We start from the raw sequence: 27538 nt of genomic DNA, 5'->3' as shown, positions 1-27538 counted from the left end.
AGAGAGGTTAACTAAATTTTCTAAGTAACAATAAGTTTAAAAAAAAAAAAAAAAAAAAAAGGTAGATTTGATTCTAGAGCCCCAGCTTTCAGCCACAATCCTCTATAGCCCTATAACTGTATATATCAGGATTTTCTGTTTCCTAGTCATGAGACCTCCCAATGGATGCTGAAATATGCTTTCAGTTGAGTCACACTTGAGTAGATCTGTTAAAAGTAAAGAGAGTAGATCTGTTAAAAGTAAAGAATATAATCTCATATAATTTTAAAAATCCTCTTAATGGTGTGTTGCACTCACATAGAGTCTTAGCTAACTTCTGGGCCACATCTTCATTTTGTGTTCTTCCCAAATGGTATTTAACACTTGTTTTCTAATCATTGTCATAGCCCTTCATTGAGGAAACTATATCCTGTAGTAAAGAATGCACTTTACAGAACACTTTTTTCTTTGAAGCATGATTGCATTAGTTCCCTAACAAGGAGAACAAGTAACATTTGTTAGGATTCTTTTTTTTTTTTTTTTCCCAGTGCTGGGGATTGAACCCAGGGCCTCATACATGCTAGGCAAGACTCTACCACTGAGCTACACTGTCTACCCTGGACTTTTTTTTTTTTTTTTTTGACAAATTTGTCATTCTTTTCAGTGATTTTGGGATTAAAAATATAGCTACAAAGACTGCACAGTCCTCTTTTAGTGGTTAATCTAGAGATTATAATATCATCCTTAATTTACTGCTAATTAAATAGTGCTTTTGTAAGTTATGGACCAGCTTAAACCTGATCCCACATACAGTATTTTCACCATGAAATGGATTGCTGTCACCCAGTGTTATTGCTTGATGCTTGGGGTTGTTCTTAGCTCATGGCGAGTTGCTTTAGTTAATTACTTGATTAATGGTCAGGCTCTCAGTACTAAGATGGATTCAGTAGAATGGCTAGAAATGTTATGTGAATAATGAATAGTCCTTTGCTCCAGGTGGTGTGTCCGTGCTCATGAACCCTTGTAGACTATGTTGTGACTCTCCTGTTGGAGCCTGTCAGGGACTCCACACCACCATGGATTAGCCCAGGTTATTGCATTGAATATCTGTTGCTATGTAAGAAATTTTTCCCAAAGTTATCAACTTGAAACATCAATAAGCATTAGCTCATACCATTTCTAAGACCAGAAATCCAGAATCAGCTTAACTGGGTGGGTGGTTCTGGTATGGGGTTTCTTGACTTGAGAGTACAGAAAAGCTTTCAGCCAGCTTTCAGCTTTCAGCTGCAGTCATCTGAAGGTTTCAGTGGGTATTGAGGATCTGTGTGCATGGTTGTTGGCTGAGAGACTTGATCCTCGTTGGCTTTTGGAGAGAATCTCAGTTCCTTAGAATATGGATTTTTCCAAAGGACTGCTTGGGTGTCATTATGACATGGCATCTAGATTCCCCCAAAGTAAGTGATTCAGGAGAGAGCAGAATGTGTCAGTTCCTTCTATCCCCTAATCTTGAATATCACATGCAATTGCTTTCACCTTCATATCAGGTACCCTCACATAAATGTGCAAATCATTGCTCTAATTTACCCTAACTACAATCTTCTGCTAGGAATCGTACCCAAAATTTAGGCTCTTGTCTGTGCCCACAATTCTAAGTGCCCACAGACAAAGGCGGCAATAGATTCCTGGTGTCAATTCACTACTTCTAAGCTTTCATTTCTTGCCTATTTTGCCAGCCTTCCTTCTACAGTGTGTGTGTGTGTGTGTGTGTGTGTGTGTGTGTGTGTGTGTGTGTGTGTGTTCCCCAGTGTGGACAGGATAGGGAGAAATACTCTGCCTTTTATAAGTTTTTTTTTTTTTACTTTATTAGTTGGGAAAAAACACCAATGAGTTTGAGTTACTGTAAGTGTCTAATTTTGTCACAGTCACCAGGCAGTTGCTAAAAGTTTATCTGGTTTCTCTTTTCCCTAGCAGCAGGCTTCTAGCTAGGCCAAGCCCAGATCATTATAGCCCACATATGAAACTGGCAAATGTCTCCAGAGGCAAGAAAAAAAACAGTACACTGGGTAAATAAATTGTGTATTGTTATCTGATGGAATACTATACAGCAGTGAGAATGATAGAATTATTGTTGCAAGCAAAAAGGATGAATCTTACAAGGTCGAGGGAAAGAATCTAGACACAAATTACTCATCTGCTGTAATTCTATTTATATGTCTTTCACAAAACTTAATTTATTATCTATAAATCAGGACAGGACAGCAATTACTTTGGAAGTTTGGTCAGTGACTGGTAATAAGAATGAGGGGCATTTGTTTATTTTTACAAAGCATTTTGATTCGTGTGCACAAATGGAGTGCAGCATTTCATTTCTGTGGTTGCACAAAATGTAGATTCACACCATTCATGTAATCAGACATGTACTTAGGATAATGATGTCTGTATGAGGAGCTTTGAGAGTGCTGGTAATGTTCTATTTCTTAAGGATGCCAGGTACTCTTCAGTTTTTGAAAATTTATTGAGTTCAACCCTTATAATTTGCGTACACTTCTGTGTACATGTTTTGCTTCAGCTAAATCTTTACATTAAAAAACTTAACTATAGAAATTATTTTTCATTATTAGTGTTTCTGTTTACATTTGACTGTTTCAAACCATATCAACTAAACAAGTAATATGCTAAGTTGCAGGGAGGTTTAATACACAACTGGGTGCCACTAGGGCTCGGCAGTGCCAGGGTTATCTCAGTGTAACTGTGAGCAGCTGAGGAGGTTCTGAGCCTTTCTCTTCCAGGAATTTTTCTTCTCGTGTTGGAACTGAGTCCCAGTTCACAGTGGTCAGAGCCATCATTGATCTCTTCATGGACCTTACAAAAACAGCATCTTCTAGGTTGTCAAAGACAGTTCTGCAAGGGTGGCAATCATGTCAGAAAACAAATCAGTTTGATCAAAATGAATTATTTTTTATTTAAATTAATAAATGCCCTATAATATTTCTGTGGTGTTTGCAGTATAGTATTACTAATAACTTGTCAACTCTGACAAATGATTTTCAGTCTAAGTGACACTATTTTTGTTGCATATGTTTTATTTCAAAACTAGAGTATTTGGGTATGTTTAGGGATCTGGGGTTGAAGTTTGAGTCTCACACAGTCATGCATTTATGTTTGAAAACAGTGTTAGATGATTAAATACTTTCAGATAGCATATGCATATTAGTATCATAAGTACATTTTATTTCCAGGTTATTATTTGTCTACACTCATGCATTTTAAAAATGTGCCCAATAATATTTTTCAACTATGGAATCCAATGAAAAGATTCATAAATGCAAAAATTTAAAAGAATGATTTTAAAATTCATCAATATTTATGAATTTGAAAGACCTTCTATAGAATTAATGAAGTGTTTGCTTTTTAAAATGTAAATTATAGTGCATATAAAACATTGATCTGCACCATAATTGCACTCATTGAACCTATTTACAGGAAGAGTAAACAAAGCCCCTCACTTGGAATAGCTAATAATTTTCCAGTTATTTTTTTTATGCATCAAATCACTTTTTCATTTATTTGGGGTGTAATAATCATATTAAAAACCTAAATATGCCAAACATGAATACAAAACTAGAACTCATTTATCACAAAAAGACATAGTCATTTTCACATTTATTGAAGAGCTAGTCATTTCTTAATTCATTAAAATCTATTTTAGGAACTAGGGCTAATTTAGGGAAATAATGAAGAAAAAATCTGATCATAAAAGATTTTTAAAAAGACTTACTTGTCTACATTATCCGCAAATGCAAAATCTAAAACAAAAAAGTTCTAAATTAGTATTTTTCAAGTGTTTAATAGCATTGAAAAACAAATGTGCTGTAAATAAACTAATTAGCTTTCTGTTTTCAAATAGTTTATCAAAAATGCCTTGGTACCTAACCTAAAATGGAAATTTTCTCTTAGATATGATGGGTTTCCCCTTAGTTTTGGTTCAGAATCTTTAATACAATCCAGTTCTCAAAACCCTGAGAATAGAACGCTTAATCATTTTAGTTACTAATGGAACCCAAGTGAGAATTTTTATAATTAAGATTTTGAGTCTCAATGCTGAAGTAGATTTTTTCTTTTGACAGGCACATGCACCTGTAATGGACGAATAGTCCAAATGAGGAGAAATATTTAGAGCCATTTCACCCATTTGGGTTCTTGGCATTAACTTCAAAGAAAGAGAATAAACAAATCCTAGATCACAAGAGTCTCTATCTTTTTGAGCTTTAGAGTTCAAGGACTAGTCCTGAAAGCCAGGAGTCCTCAGGGTATCTTCCAGACTGTCCTTGCTTTGTTTATTCCTCTCCAGGAGACCTAGTGCCAGGCGAAAGGCAGAACTTACCAGCACCTGTTGGGCCACTAAAACACAACGTGGGCTCTTGCCAATCCACAAGCATCAGAGAGCACAGCCGCTGCCTTGGGAGATTCAGGGCACTGCTTCCTTCATGATGGCTGCCCAAGGTCTCTTTTCTTTTTCAACCCCCCACCCCAAGTGTTATTGAGGTATAATCAAAAAATAAGAATTAAGCATATTTAAGGTGCACAATTTAAATATATTGCAAAATAAGCTAATTAACATCCGTCATTTCACGAAGTTATCATTTTCTTTTTCTGGGGTGTGTGTGTGGGTGGTGATGAGAACATTTAAGATCTACCCTCTTAGCAGATTATAAGTATATAATACTGTAACTAAAGTCATATTACATTCAATCTTCAGAATTTAGTCATCATCCATAACTGAAACTTTGCCCCCTTTGATCTTCATCTCCCCATCTCTCCCTCTCCTCAGTCCCTGGCAACCATCATTCTATTCCCTGCTCTACGAGTCAGAACATTTAGATTTCAAATATGTGATATTCTGCAGTATTTTTTCTTCTATGTCTGGCTTATTTCACTTGATGCCCTCCAGTTTTGTCCATATTGCTATAAATGGTAGGGCCTCCCTAATTACAAAGAGCATACATATCTCCTACAATGAGATAAACAATATGAATAATAATAAATATATTGTAAATTATGTAAATATATATAAATTATAAACAATAAGAAAGAACAACAGTGAGTAAAAACCAATCTCCATTTCAACTTTCCTTTTTTTTTTTTTTTTTTTTTGGTACAGGATTGAACCCAGGGATTGAAGCTAGGGGGTCTCGCTAAGTTGCTTAAAGCCTCTCTAAATTCTGTCTGTAAACGCATGATCCTCCTGTCTCAGCCTCCCAAGTGCTGAGATTACAAGCGTGCGCCACCACATCTGGCTACCTTTCCAATTCTTATCAGAAGTAATGCTGTTAGCTGGGTGCGGTGGCACACGCCTATAATCCCAGCTGCTTGGGAGGCTGAGACAGGAAGATCTCAGGTTCAAAGCCAGCCTCAGCAATTTATCCAGACCCTGTCTCTAAATATACAAAAGAGGTGGAGATGTGGCTCAGTTGTAAAATGCCCCTGTCCCACCATGCCCCCCACCAAAAAAAAGTAACACCATTCAGCACTGGGTTCCCTATCTCTCTCAATGGTAGAGCACAGGTTTAGCATATGCAAGGCCCTGGGTTCATCCCCAGCACCAAAAAAAAAAAAAAAAAAAAAAGAAATAAAAGAGAAGAAAAAGTATCATTATTGAGTTTTGTATGTATGTTTCCAGTCTATGTGTACACACAGGTGTACTCACACATATATGTACACAGATTTATTTGTTGACAAAATTTAAATGTTGTTATTACTCCACATTATATTACTCTGCAATGTTTTTAAACACTCCCAATATATTCTTAGAATAATTCTATAGTGGGATTGTTGTAGTACATGAATGTGCCATAGTCTAGCATTCCTCTATAAATGACCATTTAGTGGTCTCTACTATATTGGCTATTACAAAAAATTTAGCAATAATCAACCTTAGACACACTTATATGTTTTTGTTCATGTGTATTGGAAATTCAGAAGGGGAGATTTTCAAGTCAATTGCTGTGTTAAATGGTTTGCCATTTGATAGATAGTGCCATGTGGTCTTCCAAGAAAGCTGAACCAGTTTGTGTTCTCCTCAATAATAATAATGAATTGTGCTCTTTCTCCTTCATTTTTACAGCCTTTAAAAATTTTGCCAACTTGTAGATAAACATGATGTTTCATTCTTTGATTTACATTAATTTGATCATTAGTGACAATGAGCAGTATTTACATTTCTTTTTATTAAAATTATGTCCATGTTTTTGGTCTCTGATCTACTGGAATTTTTCAAATTGACTTGTTAAATTCTTTTAGAAATCTAAATATTGCCTTTTGCCTGTTATGTGTTGCAAATTCTTTTTCCAAACTTCTGTTTAATTTTGTTCCCATGCTGTCTCGTAGCTTTCATTTTCCTGTAGTTAAATCTGTCAACATTTTCTCTTTCATGACTTCTGGGTTTTGTATGGCACTTTGATTGCCCTTTCTCTCAGAATTATAAGAATATTTTTTTTCCTGTGCTCTCCAGTTTCATTTACATTTTAGATATTTAATCTCTCTAGGATCTATTTTTGTGTCTAATGTCTCCCTTACATAATAGTCCAGTTTATCTCTTGGCCCAGGGCTGTGCAGGGCAGAAAGGATGATGAGCCTTCTACCCCAGTCATCCCATCCTTTCCTATGTAAATGGTGCCCACTAAGAGTTGTGGAATGTGGTAGCTCTGCAGACTGCTGACATTTGCCTCTACAAGTTCTGACTGCACAACTCTTGGAATTGCACAGTTCTGATGCTAACCAAACTCTAGGCCTCACATTGACCTCAAGTACCTATCTTAGACTTCAGGCATAAATAGATAGCACCTGGCATTCACTTTTCTGGGTAAACCTGGTGTCATAGCTACCCAGAGTCAGAGATTTCTTCAAGACTAGACCCCAAGCTTTTAATTCCCCAGCTCATCACTTAATTCTGTTTTTTCTGGATGCCGTCCTATCTTGTGTCTGTATTGATCAACTCAGTGGTAAATTGTGGTTTGTGGAATAATCTGACTGATTTTCCTTTACCCCTTTTTCTTGCTGAGTAGTAGATACTTTAGCTCCTAGGCCTAGTCTCTGCCATAGTATACTTCAGCCTGGTATCTTCTCCTGGAACTCTGTCTTGTTTGGAGAGAAGAGCACATGTGATAGAAATCCAGCAGTCTCACTTTTGGATCATTAATAGACATTTTAAAGGTGTGTTGATATTTTACTATAAACACCCCTAATGTTTTTCCATAATTGGGTAGTTGCAGGAAAATCAGCAAATGTCTCAGTTTCCGCAAAACCATGTAAAAGGACAAAGCATTTTGGTTCTGAATGTATTACTTTTCATATAGTAGGACACAAAAATATTAACAAAAATAGGTACAAGCCTTTTAACCATACCCATCAGATAAGGAGTACTAGCTGAGATTTGAAGAAAACTTAAAATTGACATTGCTTCTGAAGCTATTTTGAATATAATTGGTTTCTTTCTCAAGATTAAGGATAATAAAATGGAAATGTGGTGTTAATGATTGCCTCATAAACAATTTCAAGCATGGTTTCTTTGCAAGAAAAGAATTTGGAGTCCTAAATGTGCATGTCACCGTAAGATAAAATTTATATCAAAACAAATTTAGAAACTACAAAACTGTAAGCCATGTTTTGAAAACTTACGTAGTGTGCTTTGTTAGCTTCATTGTAAATGGTTGGCTAGCTAAAGTAAGACACATGAGCTAAAAATACTTTTTAGTTGCTCTGATGCAAGTGTCATTTTTCTGGAAAATAAGCAGATTGATCAAGAGTCACACTGCGGATTTTTAGATGCCTATAGTCAAAATATGTATGAGTTAAGAATTTAGGCTGGCATGGTGGCACATGCCTGTAATCCCGGTGGCACAGGAGGCTGAGACAGGAGGATCCCAACGTCAAAGTCAGCCTCAGCAAAAGCGAGGCGCTAAGCAACTCAATGAAATTCTGTCTCTATAGGACTGGGGATGTGGCTCGGTGACTGCCTCTGAGTTCAATCCCTGGTACCAGAAAAAAAAAAAAAAAAAATTAGAAGAAAAAGTTTCTATCCTCTTTTCCTCTGATTTTGATTTGGAAGTTAATGAAAAGCAGTAAGAAGGATAATAGTTTTTTAGCAATCTGTTTATATAAAAACTATATAAAGTACCAAAGATAGAGCTCATTTCTTCCCTCATACCTATGATAATTATAGGGCTGAAAACCAGACTGGAGCAGCCTGTGTTTCCTGTTCCTATGTGCATTAGCTGGTTTTAAGAGGGGATCTTGTCTCTCCATAGATTCCTTTCCTTACTTGCTCCCATGCATCCAATAATATTCAGTTTGAGCCATCACTTCTCACACGAAGCACAAGAAGACCAAAGAAGTGACTAGTAGAAATAGTTCAACTTCTGATACGCTTGGTATGTGTCAGATCCAGTGTTAAAATGTTTTACATATTAAGCATCCCAACAGTCAAAGGAAGATATAATCTTTGTTTTAAACATCAGAAAGTTGAAGCAAATTAATGTCCAAAACGAGTCTTACCATGATCAGCAATACAGGTATGCAAACCCAGGGATTCTGATCCCAGTTTGGCCTCTTACCTTTGCATCAATTGTTGTCTAACTTGAGTGGGGCATCAGAATCACTAGGAAACTGCTTAAAACACAGGGTGAGGTAGGGAGTGGTTGAGTTTCCAATTTGGTAAATCAGGCAATAATTTGCATTCATAACAAGCTCCTAAGTGGTGCTGATAATGGTAATTTGGGGACCACACCAGAAGGCCCACCCTGCTTTACACGTTACTCTGCTGCACCCACTACCTGTCCTACAGACATTACTTCTAGTCGTGGGAAATATAAGGGATAAAGACACAAATTCAAGGACATATGGAGGAAGCAATCATCAAAATTGACACATCCTATAATATAACTTCTAGGTCATGGGGAAAAAAGTTGAGGAATCTATTCTAAATTAAAAGAGAGTAAAGAGCCATACAAACAAATGTAATTGTGAGTCTTGACTAGATTCTGGTTTGAAAAAAGCAACGGCAAAAGCCTTCTTGGAACAATTTGGAAAATGTGAATACTGATTCTATATTAAATAATTTGTTATTTTTCTTATGTCTGATAGTGGTGGTGTCGTTACACAGAGCGATGCCCTTATTCTTCAACTTGCAGGCTAAATTATTTAATAGTGAAGTGTTGAGATTCTACTACTGAAACACTTAAGTGGTTCCACCACATACTGATGTTTTCCAGTTGACTCTTTAGCTGGGGATGAACAATGAAGTATAAATAGAAGCTTCTGAGAAGGCCTGTCCTTCCTTCTCTCTTCTTTGCCATACTGGGGATAAAGTGCTCTTCCACTAAGCTAAATCCCAGGTCTGAGGTCTGTCCTTGTGAATAAAGAGGCAAACAAACCTCATATAGAAGCTGGTGAATACGGCAGACTATTAACAATTGTTGAATAAGCATGGGCAGGTATAGACATTTATTTTAATATTCCTTCAACCTAGAAAATTTCACAGTGAAAGGTTAAGAAAAAAGCCTTAATTTGGGCCTCATCTCTCTTCTTTCCTGCCTTCCCCCACTTCCTTTCTTCCTCCCTCACTTGCTCAGTGTTGAATATAGTTGGTTTGAGGATTCTGTTGGTCATTAATTTCTCTCAGCATTTTAAGGTATTAGTTCACTGTCTCCTGACTTCCATAATCGCAGTTGGGGAGTTAGGGTCATTCTTTTGTAGATAATCTGCATTTTTCTCTGATGTCTTTAAAGTTACTTTACTTTGCCTTTAACGTAAACAATTTTTTTTTTAACTTTATGTGTCTTTTATGTCTTTAAATTCATTTTGTCATCCAAACCTAAGGCTTCCTATAATTTATCAACTTTGGAGAATTCTAAGTCATTATCACTTCAAATATTACCATCTACTTAATTTCTCTGTATAACTTTTTTTAGGAATTACTAAACTTTCATAGAATTTTCTCTTTTAAATATCTCCTTTTCTCAACATCTAATTTTTATCAATTTATATCTCTATTTCTTTCTATGCTACTTTCAAATTTCATATTTTCCCCTTTGTTTCTATAAAATCCATCTGGTTCTTTTCAAATAAGAGTGTCCATTTGGCAAAGCATGATGAGGAAAAAAGATTATATTTTTGCATCATTTTTCATCTCTTCTTTCTTCCTTCTTGGAATGAAGATGCATGGTGGTATAGCAACCTTATAATCATTAAAGCACACTAAGAAAAGCAGAACCAAAGATAAATGTGTTCTTCAACACTGATGATATCAAGGAGCTCTACATACCTATCTCTGTACTCTGCTATGTGGGAAAAATAAACCCCTATTTATTGGAAATAAGAAATTAAATTCCAACTAATGAAATGTCACTGAATATATTTGTTATATTTGCATATAATGACCTCGTATGTGAATATATCCAAAATATTAATAGTACTTATTTCTGGGTGGCAAAATTGCAAATGATCTTTATTTCCTCTTAATATTATCTCATTTTATCTCATTACCTCATTTAGTTTAATATGTATGAATGATGGTAAAAATTGCATATTCACTGTAATTGGACTAATAAAATCATAAAATTAAAAATATTTTAGCAAATAAATAGAAATTATTTCACTATGTAGGTACTTAATTTTTACTTAGCTATTATTATAATCATTATCCAAAATTAAGGAATTTTAATTTCATTTTCCACCACTCCACCCCCCACCCACTCACCAATTACCTGAAGGTAGTCTCTGGACAGGTTTCTGCTTTAGTGGTAATTTTGGATTCCATGAGGCATCTACTTTTTCTCCAAATGCAATTGATTGAATGATATGAGCCTTTTTATGGTTAAAAATTGTAATCATTGATCTTCTTTCTTTTTCTGTAACCTCTGATAAATGCAAAAAGTAATGTTAGTACACAGCATTATAAATAGATATAGAGTGATTCAAAAGAGAATTGAACAGTTTCAAAAATGTATTTAACTGAACTGTTATGTGGAAACATCTTGTCAAAATAGATTCGTAAAGCAGTTGTCACAGGTACTTCCATAATCTTAGAAGCCCTTGATACGTGCTCCTCATGTCACAAGGTGAAGCACAATCCTGCAGTCCACTGCATCCTGCACACTTTCTAACACATCACTATTGGATGACTGACATCACATGTTCTAGTCCCTTCCTTCCCTCAAAGCTGTCAGAAAGCAGAGGTATAACCAGGAGATTCTGATAAATTCTCACAAATAAAAGTTACTAATAAATTATTTAAAATATTCAAATCTGTATGTGTAGACAAGGAAGTACAAAACATAGCACTTGGGGGTAAGATAGCTTTCAAAAAATGTAAAATGTCATACACTGATGTGGACTGTGTGTACATGGCTTATATAAACCAAACATTCTAGTTTGCCTGTAATGCAGGAAGATATATTTATAAAGACATTAACATTGATTGTATTAATTTCAATATGTATGAATTTACAGAATTTAAAAGAAAATGAATTTTAGGACTCAGGTCGTCAGAGTTCTATCTAGTTCAACTCCCTCATCTTTGAGATAAGAAACTAAGGAGCTAGGCATAAATGATTTGGCATGGAGCATGTCAACATGAAACGAGGAGAGCCTTTCTCATGCTCAGTTAGATGACTCTGCCAATAAAGTGGAAAAGACATGAATTCCTAAAACTAGGGCAAATTTCAGAGAGCAAAAATTTCAAAAACAAATAATTAAAAAACTTTCATTATAAAGACAATTATCCAATGGTATTCTTTTACAAAAACACATTTTCAAAGGTATTCTGCATTTTAAACCACTGAGTTGCAAGGCTGATTTTCAAGTATTTCTTTTTTTAAATTTATTTTAATTAAAAATCATAAATTTACATAGGGCAATATTGTTTGATTCATTCTGTTATTTTTTTTCCTTCCCCCCAACCCTCCCACCCCTCTTTTCCCTCTATACAGTCCTTCCTTTCTCCATTCTTACCACCCTCCTTATCCCTAACCCTAAACCTAACCCTAACCCTAACGCTAACCCCTCCCAACCCCCCCTTATATGTCCTCATCAAATATTTCTTTACAAGAGAGAATTGTCCTTACGATTTCGGTCAAGCAGCTCTACTCCTGGAAGGTGGTAGATTATATACAAACGGTATAGTTTATATTGGCACAAAGGGTTTTGGTATAGACCTACAATGGAAGAGTCCAAAATAAGATGTCAGATTTCAGAAGGAGCTTCGTATGTCACTTGATAAAACTTGAGAAATTGCAGGATTCATGTACAACATAAGGACACATAAAGCTCTACTTCATATCAAACCAATGGCCTCATCAGACCCTTTTTTATTTAGAGCAGCACTTAAATTTTCCTATCTGTTATATTCATTCATTCAACAAATAATTACTGGGTACTACCATCTACTAGGAAATGTGCTCGGTGCTTGGAACATTTTATTGACCCAAATCTGCCACAGATAAGCAAAAACTTAAACGTAAATTTAAATTCCTAAAGGACGGACTGGGTATCAGCTCCACGGAAGTTTTGAGGCTGCTTTTGACAAAAGTATCATTTGGGACTCTTCCGCTAGTTTCAAAGGTCTCCAGGAACCAGCGTGAGGATGGGCAGAGATGCAGTGCACTGTTGCAATAGAGTTTTCTCCCTCCACTTGACATCATTATGCATCATTCAGAATAGGTAAATGCAGCTTTGGATCTCAGTAAGAGTGGAGCCCAGCAGGCGTGGATGTTGCATCTTGTATACCTTTGGCCAGACACCAAGGCTCTGAGTGCCTTGTGTGCAGGTGTCCTTTCATGTAATGAACCTGACTCTGCAGTTCAGGGGCTGGAGTAGGGAGGCACATGGTGCAGAAGGGCTCCTGGCGCTTCTGCTATCACATTCCTTCAGGAATTAGCATGTAGATGCATTTTTTAAAAATCTTCAGCCAGAAGGGTTTTTTTTTTTTTTTTTTTTTTTTTTTGCAAGTAAAGAATCTTCCCTATTTACCACCAGGTAATATTAGACAATATTATTTCAATACACTCTGAAATAAAGCATTTTTGATTTCAAGTTGGGCATCTAGCTTTTTGGATTCTGCTTCCATGCAATGCTAGAAAATATTTTTGGAAAATGCATATAGTGAGGGGACCACTAGATGGCAGTAACAGAAAGAGCTGCAGCTATTGCTCAGACACCACAAAACGCAACTCCCTCAAAGTCTATGTTAAATGTAAGAAAACTGCTGTAGACGATTCATAAAATACAGCGGAGTTTAATAAAGGCACGATAATATAAGTCTTCAACTGACTGACATAAAGAAGATTGGGTGGGGCATGATTAAAAGATAGCAAACTAGTTAGAAACTGAAAAATAAAAATCTGGATGTATTCTCTGCAGATAATAAAACATTCTGATATTTGTTGTATAAACACAAATTTCTCTGGCTAATAAAATCTCTACATATAGCTATTCCCTGTGGAAAACATGAGCTTTATAGGGATATAAAGCAGGCAGTAGAAGACAGCTGGTGCATAACAAAGTTATGAGTGAGGAAAGGCAGAAAAGAAAATGCAGACAGGAGCAACAAAGAAACTTGAAAGAAAATCTGTATGTATTGAAAGAAATTAGGAAGAATGAAAGAAATTTTTCAAGATGTCTTAAGTGACAAAAAATGACTTGAATTTTATTCTTAAAAGAGAAGGAATTTAAAGTGGGAACACATAATTGTAACTGCAGGATAGGGAATAGAAAGGATGTATATTAGACCAGTAAAAAGGACAGATTTTTAATGCAATCCACAGGGATCATGCATTGTAGTTGGAGTCAGAGAAAGTAAAGAAAAGGACACCCTACAAGGATATAAAAGCAAAGCACATTTGTTTCTAATGAGAATTTAGGAGGAAGAAAAAGTCACAAATGTTTTAGTGCAGAAGTCTGCCTTGTGGTTGCTGTCTTGGGGAATCGCATCTGACACCTCATTACCCTGCACTACATTGTAGCAGCTGGGAGTTCCAGTCTGCCTCTGCACGTGATGCTAATGGAATATGTACCAACATCTTTCAATGACCTTTACTCTCCATGCACCTTTCAGTGTCTTTTCCTCAAAGAATATAGCCGTTTTACTTCTTTTCTTGTTTTTTTTTTTTCTTTCCTAATCTCTAGTTAACTCCTTTATGTAAATTTAAAGCTCTAGCTTCAATTAAACAAAACACCTAACTTGGGTTTACGTTACTTATTAACGAGGTGTCTGGATACTAAAAACTGCATGTTGTGATTCACTGTTCATCTCATCTTAAAGTAAAATCTGAGTGACAGAAAATTGAGTTGCTAGTGCAGCCTCTGCATAAATTAACTTAAAAAATAAATTGAACTAAATAATTTGAATGGCTTTTCATCTTTATTATTCTTTACTTTGTCCCTGCTCTTAAAGTTTAGAAGGAAGCATTTTCAACTCTTTTTTTTTTTTTTCTCCCTTTTACACTATTAAACATATAGCATTTTGCATTTATGGGTTTGGGATGGATGCTACTAAAATTACCATAAATTAACTTTCCAAGATATGAAGTCAGTTTCCTGTGTCTGAATGTTCTGAAAGCCTTCGGTGATGTATGGGCGCATTCCTTTAGAAACTATGAAGCAAAACTGCTTACACTTTCACTTTCAATAGGTTAATACCATTTAATCCACCTTCCCTCTAGGCTACTTATAGAGCACACCTCTGTGGCGCCAGCACTGTCTTGCTTATCTTAATTTGGGATTCAGAGTCTAAGCAATTTTTTTTCCCAATAATATATCAAAATGTCTCTACACTGCACAAGCTTGAGTTACATGACTCATGTGTAAAGCTACTTCTTAATGAAACAGAAAATAAGAAGATTCAGTCATCTAAATAATTGGTTTCAGTTAATTTTTTAAACTTTGAGAACAGAATTTAACAAACCCATCATTTAAATGAATCCAAAATGTTCTTAAGTTGCCTTTGGAGAAAATTGATGTAATTAGTAAGATACTTTTTTAATAGATGGGGAAAATGAAAATGATACAGAAAGGTTAAAAGCTTATGCATTACCAACAGTCTGTGGAAGGAAGTTCAGCTGTCACCCATCAGACCCCTAGATTTTGAAGTTCTGGGGCAAGGTTACATTGATGGGTTGACATCTCCATTGTCACCACTATCTAATTTTAACTTAAATCTGTGTGCCACCACACTACACATGATTTAACTGAATATGGAAATCATCTTTTATTTTAAAAGACAAACTGATAAATCAGGAGATGAAGAGAGGGGAGGGATCAGAACATTCTCTTCAAGATAAACAGTTGTGAAAGACCCAGTTGTTTCTTTTTACTTGGTGGATTGTTTGTGAGGTCCGCCTTGATGAGCATTTCAAGGTAGAGAGGTTCAAATAGAGTCCTCAGATATCACAGTCCTATCCTACCTCCCAACATCTGTCTTTGCCCTGGCTTTTTGTCATCAGCAGAGGATAGGGTCACTGCTGACAGCAAGGTTAGAGACTGTTTCAGTACCTCTGGAAACATGGAGACCTTCTCATAAAAGAGCAAGCTCTCGTTCCCAGTGGTCACTCCTGAGAGCTCCGCCAGGAAGCATGTCTTAACAATTATGAAAGGTAGAAGTCTAAGGATACTTTCCAACAATGAGCTTAATGAAACATAGGGAAAATTGGAGAAAAATGAGTAAGAATGAAGGCAGAGATACAGAACAATGGTTTAAGTGTTGTGTTGCTGGTAATGTTTTTTCTCCTAATTCTCAACAAAAGGGCAGGAAGACTGAAGGCAAGTAATAATCATCGTCTATAAAGTGGGTCTTTGGCACATGCAAATTCTGATTTAGAGTTTGGAGGAGGGAAGGGAAGAGGAAAACGGAGTTTGGCAAAGAGGGTGTGGAAAGGTAGACCTCCTGGAGAGAAGAGGTGGGGCCCCTGATTCGCCGGAAGACAGGAATTCCAGTTACCAGGACCTCACACTCTGTGCTGGTTTCAGGCCTCCCTGAAGCTCCCAGCCCTGCGTCTCCTGGGCAATCAGTTGGCAGTTCTCATAAATGCCAGCGGAGGGTGCAATGCTGAAGTGGATTAGAGGTTTATCCTCCAGGCTATTTTCTCACCCTCTGAAGAACTTGTAATTGAAGTGGAATAATAATAACACTTTAAATTTTTATATGGTTTTACAACTTGAAAAGACAAAAATTACAACAACATTTGAAAATACATGGTTTTCTCATTTTATTTAACGAGCTGAATCTAATCTCTGATTGTAAATGAGAAACTTAATCTGAGGACACGATTGCACAAATAACGTTAGCAGTTGAGTGAATGCAGACATTTTTTCCCTATATTATAACTTTAACCAAAATGGGATATGGGATCGAAATATTAATATTCACTACCAAACATTTTCAGAAAATGCTTTTTGTGTGTGTGTAATTAGACATAGCATTTTCTCCACTTCAAAAAAAATTAAAAAATGACCCCATGACAAGTTTCTTAGTTGAAAACATAGCTATAACTTGAATCACATCACTACAATTTTAAGTAGAATTCCCTTTACCTGTCATGACAGGTAATGATATGGATATTATATTACCTGGCTGGTCTTCAAAAAATGACTAGGACATTCCATCCCCACCCCCATCCTGACAATTCTGTGCTCACACACCCTCTTGACAAATAGGGCAGAGGCTGGATTTCAGGGTCCCCTTAGTTCTGGACCCAGCACCTTGGTTCAGGGCCTAAATCTGTTTACTGCTATTGGGCCAACCTTGCTTACTAGTCTCTGAATTTATTTGCTTAAATTATTGAGTTTTTACATGTAGCAAATTACATGTTCAAATAATTAAACATCAAACCCCTCCATCTAAGACATCTTTAGGCTGAGAGTTATAAAACTGTAAGTCCCAAAAAGGCCCAGACTGGGTCTTTCATTTAACTTTGTGTTTTATAATCTAGTATAGTGTCATATAGTGAATGTATGATATTTATTGAAAGAATGAATATATTATAACTACTGAATGAATGAACGTGTAAGTGATAAATGAAACCAGGCATGAATTAAATTTCAACATTCCTTGATACTTTGATCAAATCTCTCAGAACCTTGTACTTCAGTCATTGAAGAAGAAATAGTTTTAATTAGAAGATTGCTGTAAAAGTTTAAATGAGAATATAAGAAAGTATTTTATCAGCAGGGAAGACTCAAATATGCTACTGTAATGATTCTTATTTAAAATATTAGTCTTATCATATTGAGTTTAATTCCAACTTAGCAGAATTTCTATACTACAAGAGACTTCTTAATTTATTGTATTATTTATATAACATACAAATAATATATAATAATTAAAATAATTTTTATTATTTTGTTATTTCAAAATAGCATTAATGGCAGGAAGCGTTTTACAGAGTTATCTCTATGTTTAAAGCAATTCTGAGAGGTATCTGTTAGCTAATTTTATAGAAAAACAAAGATAGGCCAGAGTTCCTGATCTAGTATAACTAGTCTTTTAATCATAGAAGCATTTGTTCAGCTTAGAAGGGCAAAATACATATACAGGCCAATCGCAAGCCTCTCACAGAATATCAGAAGGCTGTGAAAAACTCCTAACAGTAGGTGGCCTCATCATGTCTCCAAAATAACCCTGGAATTGCCATGAACTTGGTGTGATTTTGTGATTTTAATATTTGAATTTGAAGAATCTACCTGAAGCACATGAATCATTTCTCCTCAGTACAACAGATGTTATTGATAACAATGAAAATACACAGAGACTTTAGTAACTATGTGTTGACCTGAGCAGACCCTTAACCATCAAGATTAGTTTATACATATTAAACACTTGCTCAAGCAATTCTCAAAAATGAATAGAAAACGATAGGGAAAAACATCTATTTCATAACATCTATTTCATAAGCATAGCATATGAAGAAGTCTTCAAATTCCATAATCTGAAAACCTACCCATTGACCTGAGGGTCTTTACCGTGGGCCCCTGGAATTGCTTTTCCTGAATTGCAGTTGTATACATGTCTATTAAACCTCAAGATCAAAGTGTATTGTGTGTAGAATCTGCTTATGATTCATATTTTTAATACATTTCCAGACAGATTTCTTTAATATTGAGATCAATTCCTTGTTGAATGTGATTCAGTAAATGTAAATGACATTTGCTCTCACTCAACTGAAAACTTTAAGAGCTTACTCTTTTTGTTTGCTGTTTATTACTTTATTAATATACTTCATATACGAGACAATTAATCTATTTAAAATATATAATTTATGCATTTTTAGTAGATTTCATGAGTGGTGCAACTTATCATTTCAGGCAATTTAGAACATTTTATTATCCCAAAAAGGTCCTGTTCCCCCCACCTTACTCTTTAGCTATATAGTACTCTTTAGCTATCATCCCCCAATTCACTCATCTCCCCAACCCTAAGTGAACAGTAATCTATTTAAAAACAGTTACCTCTCAGTATTGCTGTATTGTAGAAATGTGTCTGTTGGGAATATTTCATGTTAATAGAATCATATATTTTAAAACATACTTTTGAGATAAAACCAAAAATACAGATTTAAACATGTAAATCATCTTTTGTTATTTTTGTCATTTTTATTGGACATGCCATATTGTTACATAAATAATCCTTTTCTTCCTGTTGCTCTTTCAAAAGCATGTCTTTAAAAAGAATAAAATAGAGTCATGTAAGCATTTTAGTTAGAAGCAATCCCCCTCTAATGAATTTTATACTTCAAAAGTGGAAAACTGTCATGGACTATTGCTATTTTAATTCATGACCATATAAAAGTACAAATTGTTACTTAGGGTCCTCAATTTCAGCATTCCCTTTAATTCCTTCACCGTGTCATCAATGTTTGTTAACTCGTTGTGGTGCAGCAGGAGTATATGCAGTGAAGGCAAATAGTGCAGGCCTAAAAAAATGAACAAGATTTTAAACAATTTTTTAAGTTGATTATTTATTTTTCAATTGATAAGTGAAAACAAACATTTAAAAATGCTAATCAGACACACTAACTAAAGAGAATATATTACAGCTGGTAAAAAGAGGAATGCCTAGCAATGATATTGTGAATCACTGCTAAGCATACAACGCATATGAATTCAAATAACTAATTTTGATGTGCAAATATAGTCAATTTCTTCCCACTACTATTGTTTTATTTGGTTTTCTGTAGCAATGGTTTTGCTTGTTTCAATTTGGATGGGTCATTTGCCTTCTTCTCTTTGTTTTGTAGGGTGTGTGTATACGTATGCATGTGCATGATTGTATGCATGTGCATGATTGTTACTTAGATATATAATGCCAATCAAGGGACTAACTACTTATCTAATTCAATGTCTCCTTCCAAATTGAAAAGTACTTTATACAATAGAAAAATCGTATCATTTTCGTTGTTCCTGAATTGTACATTTTTCCACATTTTTAAACATAAATCCATGTGAGATAAGGCTGTATCATAGTCCCATCATAGTTTAATTGACAAGATTTTCTTTCTTAATGGTACATGAAGATTATGATAGGTATTAAAATTTATGACACTTTGATTTCATTATTGCTGGGGTTTTTTTGTTTTTGTTTTTGCAACGTTGGGGATTGAACCCAGGGCCTTATGCTTTCAAAGCAAGCACTCTACCAACTGAGCTATATCCCCAGCCCCTGATTCCATTATTTATGGTATTAAAAAGAAATGTTTTGTTCTGTAACTCTTCATATTTCATGATCATGACACCTCATATATTTTTATATCTGTCTTGAAATTGTCAGCTTAGAGATTGTTGCACATATAAAATTAACTTGAAGTGGAAATAGGAATATGGCTGGTAAAAATTATAGCCAGTAAAAACTTTTAAGACAATAATGTTTTAATATTTATTAGTGCTCCCAAATATGGTTAAAATTCATTTCCACGCTATTTAGTTTGTGTCCAACTGTGCAATAGAGCAAGTTTCCTATGTTAAAAAGAGATATTTTTAAAATGTCATATAAGACACATGAAAATATTAAGTTAGAAAACCAATCTAACACCACATTTCTTGAAATGTGCATAAGAACATTTAAAAAATAGATTGTCACATATTTTTAAGAGAATTATTTAAAACAGATTTTCGCATGTCATTAACGGTTACCATAATTGAAAATTACTAGTTAATTGAAAACCTATTCAATCAACAAAGAAAGTTTAAAACATACCTACTATCTCAAATATTGCATTGTTGTTTAGATATAGCTCAGTCAGGCAATGGTTTCTAGTTAAAAATGCTATCCCATGGAGCTGAAAATGAAAGAATCACAGACTTTATATAATAATTATAGATATGTATTCATAATCACAATAAGACAATAGGAATTCAACCTTAGCAGCAATTATGAATTATCTGTGGCCCTTGGGACTGGGCTGTGAATTATATCTGGGTTGCCATTGAGGACCAAGTGAAGAAAAGGATGATTTTAACTAACTTCAAATCAACTTCTCTTATCACACTTGGTCAGACTCCCTGGCCTGGCTTTGAAAACCTAGCCTACTTCTTTTGCTCTGGCAATGTTTCTCTTACTTCTCCTTCACATAGTTTCATTGGATTTGGCTTGATGCATCCATTAATGCCCCATCTATTATTATTGTGAGTCAAGTGTTCTCTCCTCAGATAATACTGCAGATGTTTCTACATCTGTATGAGGCACAATTTCCCTTTGCTGGCATGTCCTCCTTCCTGGTACATTTCTGGTTATTTTTAAGGATCAGCCTCAGGCCAGCAAGACATACCAAACCCTGCATGAGTGAATTGCCACAGTACATTTTCACAATTCCAGCGATTTTTTAAAACTTTCCTTTGGCCTCCTTGCATCTCACATCTGTCTCCTTGCTATTTTGACTGACTTATGTTCTTCTCCAAATTTGTACCTGCTCCAGCACTTTGAGTCATATCTCTTGAATAATGGTCCATTTTTGAATGCTCTTTGCCCTTTTCTGCAAAACCATCTTTTCTTTCCAGTCTCATTGTCCTTCTGGTATGCAGATCTCCTCAGTTTAGCCAAGGACTGTGTAATCTGAATTGATACAGGAGGCAACTCTGCCCATCAGGTCTGGTGCTAACAACTTAACCAACCAGTGATGACAACTAGAGGACAAGGCACAATGTGATCCTATTACTTCTGTTACTTTGCAGTTCATCATTTCTCATAAGGCCTTTCCTGACAATCACTGGGTTCATGAACCTCAATTTTCTTGATCACTTCAACATTTATTTGATTTTTATAACGAATCACTCAATCACTAAAATTTTGTGTCTTCCTTAGAGAAAGGAACCATATTTCTCCAGTAGCGTATCCTTTCCACTCCCCGCTCTGCAGACCATATGGTGAAGTTGCATTCTTACTTTTCAGATTTGATTTAAAATTCAGTGTGTATGAGTTAGAAATAAATGCTCTCTGGAAATAAGTGCTCTCTTAAAAACTTCCTAAATGAACCAGTAAGTACTACATACATAATAGAGCATATTCAATGATAAAATGTGTTTCAGAAATCCTTGTTAGCCTGCAATCAGAGCCCCATTTGAAAAACATTGACTCTATAATCTCAATAAAATTTCACTTATTTGTTTGAATTATGATGAGCCCATGGTAGAGCCATAGAAGGGGGCAGATATATTCTAAGAGCAGCAGGTGAGTCAAGAATTGTCTCTTACTATTTTAAAAAGGATCTAACAGCGTGAAGAGTCTCATGAAATAGTTATTGATCAAATATTAAATCCTTTATATATACAGAAATATATGATCTTGATCATAAATTTGTTTTTCTAAAGTTATAGGTCCGTTATTATTAAATAGAACTATTTTATCATTTGAGGAATAGATTCAGTTAAATACGTGTCAACCCATGTGACAGCGAGAATTTATTAGAAATTTTACTCATATTCTTTTCATATTTCAGAAAAAGAATTTGAGGTTGTAACCAAAGTTTGAACACTAGTTTCTTTGATGAATTTGCCTTTCTTTTCATATTGGTAACATGCACAAATTATGATGCTATAAAAGGCATGTGTACCGTTCATCTCATCATTTCACAGCCTCAACCCCACAAAATTATGTCAGCACTCATTCAGCAGAACCACCAATGATTTCACCACAGTTTTCATTAAGGCATGAGAGGACCCGTGTTTCTCCAAGGCAGGGAAACTACTTCCTTCCACCTCTCTCCCTGCTGCAATAATCACTACACCTGACATCAATGTAGACAAAGAACAGCAGTGGAAATCATCACCTCTTCTTCTTCTGCTGACCACACATAAATGGAGTGTTACTAATTATTACTCACTAACACAGAACACTAACAAACGTGACCATCTCATCTTGATTATAAAACCATGGTTTTCCCATTGACATCCTTGGATCACAACTATTGGAATATTATGACTGTACTCTTTGTTAACATGAGGTGAATGAGAGGAAGTAGAATGAGAAGAGACAAAGTCAGGCCATGAGGACCTTTGGGAGCTATTAAAATATTTGGTGCAGAAGCTGCTATTGCTCAATTTGACTTCAGCAAAATATGGCAGGGTAGAACATAGGGAAGAGAGAATAGCAGCCACAATGGCAGGAGACAAAAAAGGAAGGTATTAGTCTAATTTGGGAAAACAGGTGGTGACCCAAAGTAGAGTAATGGCTGTGGAAAAAAAGAACAAATTAGAGGAAATTGAGAAATTGTTCCAAGGTAGAATTCACAGAAATTAATAGATATGGAAATTTAGCAAATTGTTCAAGTCAGAGACAGGAATTAGAAGACACACTAATTGTTCTAATACTTAAGCTATTAGTAAAATGAAATGTTACTATGCTTATTCATTGAGAAAAACAAAAAAAGATTCATTCTAAAGATTTCCAAAAAATCTTATATTTATGTAATATTTCATAAGTTATATATCTTAATTCAAAGTTTGGCTAATGGCAAAATGCTTGATAAATGATAGCTATTATTATTACTTAACCATTACTATTATTTTTATACAGTTACAGATTCTTGTATTTAATGTGAAGCAGTTATAGGAAACACTGAGGTACTGCCAAGGAAAAATAGATACCAACATGAACAGAAAATGAAGGAGGCATAGTTTAGAGCACAGTTCTCAACCTCTCCCACTTGGATATTCTGGACCAGAAAATTCTTGGATTTGGGAACATGGGGCTGCCCTGGGCATTGCAGTATGTTTAGCAGCATCTCTAGCCTCCACCCACTAGTTGCCAGTAGCACACACACTCTCCAGCTGTGACAATCAAAATTGTTTCTAGTCGAGAGAAACACTCTCTGGTAGGGGAGCATAGTTGCTCCCAGTTGAGGATAGCTAACTGGAGGATAAGAAAGAAAAGAATATTTATTAAGTGATTATTATGAGGGAGAAATTAAGCTAGATGTTTCCACACACTTATCCAGTATGATCCTTAGGAAAGGATCATATTATTTATTTTATGCTATTTACTCAGTCTCCAGTTTACCTCAGAGAAAACTGAAGTTTAGAGAAGTTAAATAACTTTCTCAAAGTCCATAGATCATAAGTAGCAAAATGAGGATTCAAATCCAAGTCCGACTCTCAAAGCAACAATTGGCATATTGTACATCATAATTGGGTTTGTTTATTTGAGGTGAGGACTTTTATGTAAACCACCCATAAGTTATTCATTTGAGAATTAGATCAAGTACTGGGAAATATTCTATAAATTTATTTCCAGTATTTCAGCAATAGCACATAAACATGTCTAAATTATACACAAAAATATTTGACCTGAAATGTGAAGAGAAAGAAGATAAATGCAATAATCTTGGCCTTATGCATATACATTTTAGCATATTTAATCTTTACTGTAAACACATGAGGTAGGAATAATGTTTACATCTTAATTTAAGATGTTGAAACTAAGACACAGAGAGGCTAAATAACTTGCCCAAGTTTATATAGTTAGTACCTGGTGGAACTGGGCCTTGACTCAGGCTCCCAAGAACCTTTTGGAAAACACTACATTTGAGAAGCACTTAGGGTAGGAAACTGAGCTGTCCAGCCCCCTCCATCTACCTGATCCATATCTCAACCTCTCGAACTATCTGGGTTCTTTTCAACAGTTTCTCTAAACTGGTTACCCAACTTCAGCATAACTTTGGATCCTAGGCTCTGTTCTATTTTTTTTCCCCACTCCACAAGAGAGATTCTTATGGTTTATTTATTTATATTTATTTTTTTAATAAAATCTTTCAGCAAACCTAGATAGATGCCTATGGTTACCAATAAATCCAAACTAAAAGAACTACCCAACACTGGTGCTAAGCAATATCATATACAAGTAAGGGTACAAAACTTTCCTTTCAGCATTTTTTTTCTTCTTGATTATTCCTTTTTCCTTCTCACTTTATTCCTTTTCAACATCCTGTTTCTGAATGTTCTAAAAGTAAACTACTATATTATTCATAAGATTAAGATATTAGATATCTCAAGGTATTTCTTTGAAATTAGAGGATTACACTCAATGACTTTCTAATTATTGACTTTCAAGTCAGTTTGAATAGCCATGGTTGACCCAGAAAAACTTTTGAATATCCCTCAAATTATGTTCCAAAACAACTTCCTAAGATACCAGGATTGTAAAATCAGCTTTGGGAACTATGTTTATGAAAATCAAATAGCATCACTAATTAAAAAAAAAGGCTTTAAACATTTTGTGTGAAACAAGATCACAGAGCTTTAGATTTGCCAGAGAACCTCAGATTGTATACGTGATAAAAACTCTTAATGGTTTAGATTTGGAAGGAATGTGTCTCAACACAATAAAGATATAACAAACCTGTAGCTAATGTAATTCTCGGTGGTAAAAACTAGAGCTTTTCCTTTAAGATCAGGGTGTAGACAAGAATGCTCAGTCTCACCTCTTCTTTTCAAGAAGATGCTACTGAAAGTCCTAGCCAGTGTAATTAGATAATAGAAAGAAAGCAAATGCATTCTCAAAAAAAAAAAAAAAAAAGGAAGTTGTCTCTATAAGCTAACAATATGATCTTCTACAGAGAAAAATCTGAAGATTAATATATGAACAAACTTGCTTAAAACTGATAAATGAATTTCGTAAAGTCCTAGGATACAAAATCAGCATGCAAAAATTAGTTGCATTTCTATATGCTAGTAATGAACTATCCAGAAAGAAAATTAGGAAGAGAATTCCATTTGTGATAGCAACAATAACCTAAACTACTTAGATATAAATTTAGTTAGAGGTAAAAATTATAAAAACTGAATACTGCATACTTAAAATTATAAAACACTGATGAAGAAATTCAAGAAAACATAAGTTAATGGAAAAATATTACATGTTCATGACTTAGAAAAATTAATATTATGAAAATGTCCATACTACTCAAAGTAATCTACAGATTCAGTGCAATTCCTCAAAATTCCAGTGTCATTTTTTTTTGTAGAAATAGAAAAAACAATCCTTAAATTTACATGTAACCACAAAAGACTCTGAGTAGACAAAATAATCTTGAGCAAAAAGAACAAAGCTAGAAATATCACATTTCCAAATTTCAAAACACATTATGTAAAGCAATTGTAATCAACACAGCCTGTTACTGGCATAAAAATAGGCATATTGAACAATGGAAAAAGGTAGAGAGCCCATAAATAAACTCACATATTTATGGTCAATTACCTTTTGACAAAGATGTCAAGAACACACATGAGAAAAAGGACAGGCTCTCATGATGCTAGGAAAACTGCATATGCAGAAAAATAAAATCGCATCCTTGTCGCAGACATATGCAAAAGTAAATTTGAAATGGATCAAAGACTTAAATATAAGAAACTGAAACTGAAACTACTAGAAGAAAACACTGAGGAAAAGCTGTACAACACTGATTGAGGCAACAGCTCGTTGGCTATAACCATGAATGCACAGTCAACAAAAGTGAAAATAGACAAGTGAGATGAAATCTAACTAGAAATCTTCTGCACAGCAAAAGCAATAATCAACAAAATGAAGAGTCAATTCACAGAATAAGAGAAAACATTCCCAAACCATATATGTAGATTCCAAAAATTCTGTAACAAGAAAACAACTTGTTTAAAATATGGACTTGAGCCAAGTGCTGTGGCACACACCTGTGGATTACACCTGTAATTCCAGCCACTTTGGAGGCTGAGACAGGAGGATCAAGAGTTCAAAACCAGCCTCAGCAAAAAGTGAGGTACTAAAAACAACTGTCTTTAAATAAAATACAAAATAGTGCTGGGGATATTCCTCAGTGGTCAAGTGCCCCTGAGTTCAATCCCTGCTACCCCATAGGAAAAAAAAAAAAAAAAAGAGAGACGTGAACACATTTTTTTGTTAAAAAAAAAAGAACATATAGTCATCAGATACATGTAAAAACACCCATCACTAATCATTAGGTGATTGCCAATTAAAATCATAATGATATATCATCAGACAAATATCAAAATAGGCTTTATCAAAAAAAAAAGGAAAGAGTAGTGTTGATGAGGATGGAGAAAACAGATAAGGAAATTTTTATATATTTCTGGTTGAAAAGTAAATTAATATAGTCATTATGAAAATGGCATGCATCAATAAACTAAACATAGAATTATCATATGATTTATTAATCCCACTTCTGAGTATATATCCAAAGGAATCAAAATCAGCATGTCCAAGGGATACCTGCCTTCCCATGTTCACTGCATTATTCACAATAGCCAATATATGGAATCAACCTAAGTGTTCATCAATGGATAAATGGATGAAAAATAAATGCAGTATATATACACACTGGGATACTATTCAGTCTTAAAAAAGAAGGAAATCCTGTCATTTTATTTTCTTCTTCTTTTTTTTTTTTTTTTTTTGGTACTAGAGATTGAACCCAGGGGCACTTAACCACCGAACCACATCCCCAGCCTTTTTTGTATTTTGTTTAGAGACAGGGTCTCACGGAGTTGCCTAGGGCTTCCCTAAATTGCTGAGACTGGCTTTGAACTCACAATCCTCCTGCCTTAGCCTCTCAAGCCACTGGGATTACAGGCATGAGCCACTGCGCCCAGCTTCCTGTTATTTTTAACAGCACGGATGAACCTGGAGGACATTATGCTAAGTGAAGTGAGCCAGAAAAGGACAAACTCCACATGATCTCACTTGTATGTGGAACCTAAAAGTTGAATTTAACAGAAGTGAAAAGTAGAGAGATGGTTACCAAAGGGAGGATGGGAGGATAAGGAAGAATGGGAAGTTTGTTGATGGAAGGATACAAAGTTTCAACAGATAGGTGGAAAAGGTTTTGAGACCTATTGCACAGCAGGATGACTATAGTCAATATTATTATATATTTCAAAAGCAAGTAAAAGAGTAATTTTAAATCTTTCACCATAAAAACCAGTGAGCAAGGTGATAGAAATGTTAATTAGCTTAATGTAATTTTTCCATATTGTATAATATATTGAAACACCACATGTTATATATTCCATAAATGTAATTATGATTTTA

General features: G+C 35.0%; 1 protein-coding gene across 1 annotated transcript in view; it reads right to left on the bottom strand.

The window, feature by feature from the left end:
- Positions 1-1769: 1769 nt before the first annotated feature.
- LRRC72 (leucine rich repeat containing 72) overlaps positions 1770-27538 on the bottom strand; it is a gene marked incomplete at its 5' end in the record, with an annotated part of 60121 nt that continues 34352 nt past the window's right edge. Inside the window, 6 exons of the mRNA XM_079150383.1 lie at positions 1770-2880; positions 3758-3785; positions 10743-10895; positions 12102-12191; positions 18831-18941; positions 20222-20303. Of these exons, the coding sequence (XP_079006509.1) occupies positions 2715-2880; positions 3758-3785; positions 10743-10895; positions 12102-12191; positions 18831-18941; positions 20222-20303 (630 nt within the window). The 3' untranslated portion in view covers positions 1770-2714. The remainder of the gene's footprint in view (positions 2881-3757; positions 3786-10742; positions 10896-12101; positions 12192-18830; positions 18942-20221; positions 20304-27538) is intronic.

This window comes from Sciurus vulgaris (assembly GCF_902686455.1).
Source record: "Sciurus vulgaris genome assembly, chromosome: 8".
NCBI lineage: Eukaryota > Metazoa > Chordata > Mammalia > Rodentia > Sciuridae > Sciurus > Sciurus vulgaris.
This window is presented reverse-complemented; position numbering and strand designations above follow the sequence as displayed.